Source organism: Hippocampus comes, unplaced genomic scaffold (genome assembly GCF_001891065.2).
Source record: "Hippocampus comes isolate QL1 unplaced genomic scaffold, H_comes_QL1_v1.1 scaffold248, whole genome shotgun sequence".
NCBI classification, from domain to species: Eukaryota; Metazoa; Chordata; class Actinopteri; order Syngnathiformes; family Syngnathidae; genus Hippocampus; species Hippocampus comes.
The window spans coordinates 1-7,716 of record NW_017806277.1 but is presented as its reverse complement, the minus strand read 5'-3'; the positions used below and the strand labels follow the sequence as shown (position 1 = coordinate 7,716).

Here is a 7,716-nt window from a genome sequence, read left to right as displayed (position 1 = left end):
AACAGAGGCACCAATAAAGCATGCCCGCCGTGCGGTTCTGAGACGAATATTGTTATCCTCTGCAGGCCTGCCACGAGCAATTTTGTTTTCCTTTTAAGTAACTCTGCTAGATTTACATTTAAAAAAAAAAAAAAAAAAACATCTTGGCCTTCCCCCCATCACATTTTTTTTTTCGATATACTGTTTTGTTTAACCCTTTCATGCACCGTGTAACCTGAACATGATAAGCTGTCCACTGTAGTCACCGCTGTCCCTGAAAGGCTTAATATTGATTTGTGTTTCTATTAAGCAACAAACTAACTAATAAAGCAGCGACACAGTTCGCTTAACCAACAGCAAGTTATAACACTAATTCGTTTACGTTGAACTCTCTTGCCGCTGCTCTATTTCCGTGTTCAACTGCGAAACCGATTGCCTTAAGTTTAAACTCTGCGTTGTAAGCATGTCTCTAGCAAGGAGCTATTTTGGGGTTGACATATTACCGTAATGACCATACACAAGGCGCATCGGATTTTAAGGCCCGCTGTGAGCTTTTAAGAAAATGGAAGGGCTTTTGGTGCGCCTTTTAGTGCGGAAAATACGGTATGTTCATTTTGGCACAATCTGCACTCACTTCTGAAAACTGAAGATCCCGACGACCACAGCGAGTGAGACGAGATCCGAGGCGATCCAGATGAAGCGATACGCATTCTGACTCTAAATGAGAAACACAAATAAAGTGGTGAACAGAAATTACCACGGGAGGGACCCGTCAACAAGTGTGTCTCCTGGACGAGCCATCAAGTCGGCAACAAGTGCCCTTGTGTCAGGCTGCCGAACTCCTTGCTGTTCCTCGGCACCATGCTGGGATCAAGTCTGCTGCTGCGCGAACGCATTATTTTCTCCATGTCCTTGCTCGGACACGTTGCGGCGCCCTCATCACTCTCTGTCCTCTCCTGCTTCTCTTCTCGTCTCAGTGTGCGACCTTGCTTTCGGGTGTGTTTGTTTCGCGTGTGGTGTCAGATGAGAGAAAGGAGGCGATGAGAGGTTGTTTACCATGAGCCAGATGGGGTAAGGCACCTTTCGGAGGACTTGGGGGGCATCAGAGGACACAGAAGGCACCCCGCTGCACCACAAAACGGAGTAGAGCCATGGCTCGTTCACTGGGTAGACTGTCACACTCACGTTGTTGGCAAGATACTCCCTAAGGGGAAGGAAAATACGTCGTCTGCAAACATGGCAGAAATTTATTTTTTTTTGTCATATCATTTGATCAATCCCGGTAAAAACCGCTGACTGAAGGAAGGTGGCATCGGAGAGCAGGCCCAACAGAGGGTAATAAATAATCTGGTCTGATCAGCCTGCGGTGGGCCGAAACACCCCAATGACATCGAGGCACACGACTGATGATGTGTCGGGTGGGGTGCGCCACATGATTATCGGTGCCAAATTCCAACTGTTCCATCTATTGTGCTGAACATTGCAGGGCTTTAACAGTTAGCCCTATAAAGAAGTCTTTTCATGTCAATAGTTCTCGTTGTTATATTTCGGTTTGTATTGTCACGTACAGTGAAACTCCTCTTCAACGAAATCATGTTTGCAGCAAGACATTTTTCACAACAGGGGGTTTTTCACTGTAGCAAATTTGATCTCAGATGCTCACACACACACACACACACACACACACACAAACGAATGTGTACACGCACACACAAACGTATGTGTACTCTATTTTTATTCCAATAGTGCATAAGTATGAGCATACACTTATTTTGAACTTCATATAGTCAGTGTAGAAAGAAAAAAAAGGGAACGAAATTGCAAAATGGTGTTAATGCATGAAGATTTTTTCACACGAGCGGGTATTTTCGCCCATGTAGGTTCCGTTGTAGAGGAGTTTCACTGTATCTGATTTCCTTGACGAGCAATTTACATTTTTCTCGTCACTTGCCTTGAGCAAGTGTTTTTAGTTTTTTTTCGCTTTTTCCTGGTTCTTTGTTACTAGCATCCTTTATTGTACTTTGTTGGTTTTTTAGTTCATTTCGAAATATTGTTTTGTCAAATCTCTTGTCTGTGCCTACATTTGTGGAATCCAATAATGTCCGGGGCATTCCGGACACTTGACAGTGATGACCCAAAACTCCCTAAAGTGGCTAAATTTTGCAGTGAAAGGAAAGAGATTTCATGAAACATTTTATCATCCTACTTTTTACCCTCAGGCTTAACGTAGAAACATCTCTTACTGTATATCTTTGTGGTTGGCCTTGCTGTAGTGAAGGGTCAAGCTTGTAATGCCCCTCTGCCTTATCTGTGCGAGTGACAGCTTCTCATTTGTGGCCTGCTGAAACCCCCGAACCCTGCCCCTGTCTGTGTCGGGGGTCAATGTCACCTGGCACCAACAAATGTGAGACAGAAAGAGACGGATCAGATGGAAGACATTGTTCTTCGGAGTGAATGATATGAAATGGAGTGCAATACGTTGAACGTAATTGAGTTTTTATCCATCCATCCATTATCCGTACCGCTTATCCTCACGAGGGTGGCGGGTGTGCTGGAGCCGATGCCGGCTGTCAGTAGGTTGTGTACACCTGAACTAGTTGCCGGCCAACCGTAGGGCACACATAGATGAACAACCATCCACACTCACAATCATTCCTATGGACAATTTAGAGGGTGCCATTAAGCTGCCATGCATGTTTTGTGAACGTGGGAGGAAACCGGAGTACCGGAGAAAACCCAAGCAGGCACGAAGGAGATGCAAACTCCACACAGGAGTGCCGCAGCCCGGAATTGAAGCCTGCACCTTTGCACTGGCAGACGTGCAAACCAAACGTCCACCGTGCCAGCCACTGAAAGTTTATTTCGTCCACATTCTGTTCTTAAATGATTTATTACATTTTTAAGCTACCCCATAAAATGGAAAATATAGGACAACCATACAACTCAATGTTCGGTGCGGTATTGTGTTATCTCCCAACAATGAACAATCATCGCTGTGATCGGGCAGACTCGGTTTATCTCCACAATTGTCACTTTTCAGAAAACCCAAATAAACGGCATGTCCTGTGAAGCATTGTAAACTGTTTTTTAACACTTGGTAATGGTCAGTAATTGAGAAAAAAAATAACATACCCATGCGGGGGACTGATCAAAAGTATTGATTTGTGAAAAAAAAAACATAAATTTGACCAAATTTACAAGGTTCCGGCACAACACCAGCGATAAAATAAATGAGATTAGTATAAGAGGGACATACAGTCCTCACCCTCTTCCGGGAAATCCCCGCTTTCTGCACAGCCCACATCGTGTCCATGAACCAACTCTGGGAGCGAGGGTGGCCCGGAGGGGGCCTGCGGACGTTGAGAAGTACAGAGGTGTTGGCTCTGACTGCCAGACGAAGCATTTCCAACAGACTGCAAACAGTCTGGTTGCCTATCCTGCTCCGATCCCTCCCGGTCAACGTCTCTACTGTCCAGTAGGGATCCCGCTGGGAAGAAATGAAAGCAACAGATCCCAAGATATTTTAGCCTCTTAACCGCAAAGGATTAGGGTGATCAAACACCTCACTCCAATGATGTCATGGCATTTCGCTTAGATTTTTATGGACCATTATTTCAGTTCTGGCTCACACTACGGTCAGACAAACAGGTCTCAGTTGAGAAATGTGCCTCAACCTGTAGCACATGACCATGTCTGAGTGTGCCTTGAGTTCAAGTCCTTGTGACCTCGTGAATGTGAAGGTCAAAATCCAAGCATGTGCATTAATCCATCCCTGGATGCTAAAAAAAACAAAACAAAACATTTAACATGAACAAGAAGTAGAAAAAAATAAACATGTAAGTGATTTGTACATGGTGTTAAAGGTTTCAGTTTGCACATTTTTATTTTTTACAGGACAGTCCTCAAAATATTCAGAAGGCCACATCTGAGAGACCATGTGGCACTACGTGCTTTAATGTGAACTCTTTCAATTTCCGTGAACTGTCGAGCGGCAAAGACAAATTTCAAACTGTATTCATCCATCCACCCATCTATTTTCTGATCCATTTTATCCTCAAAAGGGTCGCGGGGAGTGCTGGAGCCTATCCCAGCTGTCTTTGGGCAGTGGACACCCTGAACCAGTTGCTAGCCAATCGCAGGGCACGCAGCGACAAACAACTATCCGCGCTCACACTCACACCTAGGGACAATTTGGAGTGTTCAATCAGCCTGCATGTTTTTTGGAATGTGGGAGGAAACCGGAGTACCCAGAGAAAACCCACGCAGGCCCAAGGAGAACATGCAAACTCCACACAGGAAAGCCGGCGTGGGGATCAAACCCACGACCTCTGCACTGTGAGGTCGACGCGCTAACTACTCGACACCGGGCCGTCTACTGAATTTATATATATATAACCGAATACTCACTGCATGTGTATACATGGCTGAAGTGAAGAATATGGATTACCGGTAGTTTATTTAAATAAAACAAACAAGGCTGCAAGTGAAAGAGACTAACCCGCTCCTGTCCTGCCGTGTCCCAAATGAGGAACTTGTGCAGCTCGTTTTGGTATTGCACCGTCTTGGTCATAAAAGATGCTCTGGTGATACATGACAAAACACAGAGAAGAAAACATATGTATGACTATGCTTTTTTATGATTACAGTCATACTTTTATCAGGAAAGAAACTGTTGGATGATTCAAAACAGATTCTTCATGACAAGGTGCAGGCCAATCATTGACGAAAGGTAAAATAAGTATCAATCACGATCATAAATATAATTCATGAGAGGTACGTTACACACATGTACTGCGCTATGTACTACGGTGCAACTTACCCAATAGTTGGGTTGATGTTTGGATCAAAGCTGTCCTCCACAAATCTCCAGACGATACTTGACTTGCCAACACCAGTTTCCTACAGAAAAACCAAACACAAAAAGTAGAATGTGACACAAAATAAAATAACAAAAAAATAAATAAATACAAAATTGTATATGTGTGTATGTATGTGTGTGTATATATATATATATATAGAGAGAGAGAGAGAGAGAGAGAGAGAGAGAGAGAGAGAGAGAGAGAGAGCATTTGTATTGTTTATATGTAGTATATAAAGTATAATAAAATAAAGCGCTTTCACATCCTGGTCCACTACACAATTAGAGAAACATAAAATTATATCTTGGAAATTACCAAAGTTGCAAATTCATCTTTTTTCCTGTAAATATTGCTGATATTGTCTTACAAAACCATAATACAGTCGACCACCTCCTACTTGTGATTCAGCACCAGCAGATATATATTTTTTCTTCTTTCTTTTTTTGGGGGGGCGGGGGCATTAGTCACATTTTTCCTTTATTTGCAGGAAATAATGACTGAGCCAGCCAGCAAATAGCGAAAACCTGTGAATCCACTGTACAGCGATACAATAATCATTATTTTGCAAACTCATAGTTTCTTGCAACACTTGACCAGCATTTTGCAATTCAGCTACAAGACGTTACGTATACAAATTACATAGTTATTGATGATTAAAACGCATTAATGTGATGTGCGTTCCTTTACCTCCAGAAACCAGCGACCTGCGTTGAGCGAACGCAACTCGGTCCAGTTGAAGAAAGCGGCGTCGTCATGTTGTCTCCCAGGAAAAACTGTGCTCACATCTGTGGTTCGTCTCAAGGTGCGATCTCGCATGAGGAATGGAACCCCGTCCACACTAGAGATGCAAAAATAGACAGAATACAGTCTTACTCAAAGACGGAATGCTTTCAGGGACGTTCACTCTTTTTTACAAGACAAATGGCTTACAACAAGTACATACAGAATAGGGGTGTTCACACGGCACACATTTGCTCCGGCGCTGCACCGATGTATTTTGTTGCGATATATTTTACACCGGAGCAAATTTTGTGGAGCGTTCGCACGTACAAAGCCCCTGAGCATATTAGCACCGGCGCAGCGTTGGTGCAGCTCCACTTGCATTCACACGGCAGTTTCTGCAGCGCAGCAAAATGACAGAAAACAAATGAGCTGTCGTGTTGGTTTTTTTTAAAACGTATACACAACTCAAGCAACTACTGTACAGGCACGTCCTTCTCCTTCTCGGTCTCCGTGCCTTCTGCTCGAGAGTGACCGCTCCCGAAAACGTAAATCAACGATGACTTCAATGACACTCAGAAAAGCAAAAATGTAATGCGCCAAACAGAAAAATCAAGAGAGGAAATCACAAAATAAATTCTGTTTGGGGGGGGGGTTGTGAATACACAACAAAGGAACAAACTACACGAACAACTCCGAGACAGTCCAGTCTCCTACAAAAGGAAAGATGACGTTTGGGGACTATCAATAGCACTATGGGGGGGACTATCAATAGCACTCTCACATTTACACATTTAATAGCACGCTCCTTAGTTTGTAAGGTGTAGGCAGGGATTACATTTAGATTTTATATGCATGTGTAAATGGTTTAAAACTTCCTTTCTTTATAAATCTCGTTTAATCTTAAAGTGCATTACTCTATTTTTCAAAACCAATTACTTGTTAAAGTTTGTACAATCAGTGGGATCAGTTGCAATGCATATATGTGAATGATAAAAGTAAATTGCACATTTGTCGAAGGAAATGTAAGGTGCTTCATGAAATGTTTTGTAAAAGATATGTTCATTTAATTTCAACATTTTCCTAATGTTCTTGTGCTTCTTTATACCAAAACAAAGGAAAGACATATTGTTTTGGTTATTTATAGCAAAGTATGGTATCATTTTAATGGTCCGGCCCACTTGACATCTACCCAGGCCGTATGTGGCCCACCATGTGAAATGAGTTCGACACCCCTGGTATAACCCAAGAGGTGCTTGCTACGTTACCAGCCATGTCTTGTGTCTTGTTATTAAACAAAGTCCGAGAGAGCACGAAAGCAAGGCATTCTCGCCGTACGTAATCAACTCTTCCCATGCAGAGCGAGGCTACTCCCCCTTCGCAAACGAGCATTTGCTCCGGAGCAAATTGTAGCGTTCACACGTACCATTTTACATCGGTGCTGCCCCGCAAACGAGCATTTGCTCTGGATCAAATTTTTAAACCACCTCCCTGAGGTGGATCAAATTTGCTCCGGTGTAAGCTGTTTTCCGGGGCTACGCCAGAGCAAATTTGCACGTGTGAACGCTCTACTGGCGCAGCGCCGGTGTAGCACTGGAGCAAATCTTGCCGTGTGAACACCCCTATTGACTCGAGATGGATCTCGGGAATGTGGCAAGTGTTGTTCAGTCTTGCCACAAATGTCTTATTTTATCTCCGAAGGAAATGATTTGGATAAAAACTAGCTGTCTTCGAGGGAAGTGGATCTAGCCCTGCCAGACACCAGAGGTGCTGTTTCTGTGAAAAAAAACAGCTTGTAATTTTACTGTCGAGTCGTGATTACACTCGGAAACAACTGTGTATATCAATGTTTTTCATGTTTTTTTTGGCCTTTGTGTGCAGACCTGATAGTAACCCTTTCAGGGACAGCGGTTACTACAGTGGACAGTTTATCAGCCTATCAGGTTACAGGTTATCATTATTGGTGCATGAAAGGGTTGAGACAAACATATTTGAAAAGAAACGGAACCATAGAACCTGTCACATCTGAGCTACTTTTCATATGGAACTGGAGTGCGCCGGATTCATTAATTATGAACAAGTCCGGATGAAAATGTCAGAAACGGTAGATAAATGACCTAAGAGTGACGTCGGCCTCCAGGGAGCTGGCGCCGTGTTG

At 43.3% G+C, this 7,716-nt stretch overlaps 1 protein-coding gene across 1 annotated transcript in view; it reads right to left on the bottom strand.

The window, feature by feature from the left end:
* Positions 1 to 7,713, bottom strand: part of LOC109507954 (glycerophosphodiester phosphodiesterase domain-containing protein 5-like) — a gene marked incomplete at its 5' end in the record, with an annotated part of 11,320 nt that extends 3,607 nt beyond the window's left edge. Inside the window, 6 exons of the mRNA XM_019857706.1 lie at positions 614 to 696; positions 1,036 to 1,183; positions 2,223 to 2,368; positions 3,245 to 3,466; positions 5,526 to 5,676; positions 7,676 to 7,713. Coding sequence (XP_019713265.1) covers positions 614 to 696; positions 1,036 to 1,183; positions 2,223 to 2,368; positions 3,245 to 3,466; positions 5,526 to 5,676; positions 7,676 to 7,713 — 788 coding nt within the window. The remainder of the gene's footprint in view (positions 1 to 613; positions 697 to 1,035; positions 1,184 to 2,222; positions 2,369 to 3,244; positions 3,467 to 5,525; positions 5,677 to 7,675) is intronic.
* Between the last annotated feature and the right edge of the window lie 3 nt (positions 7,714 to 7,716).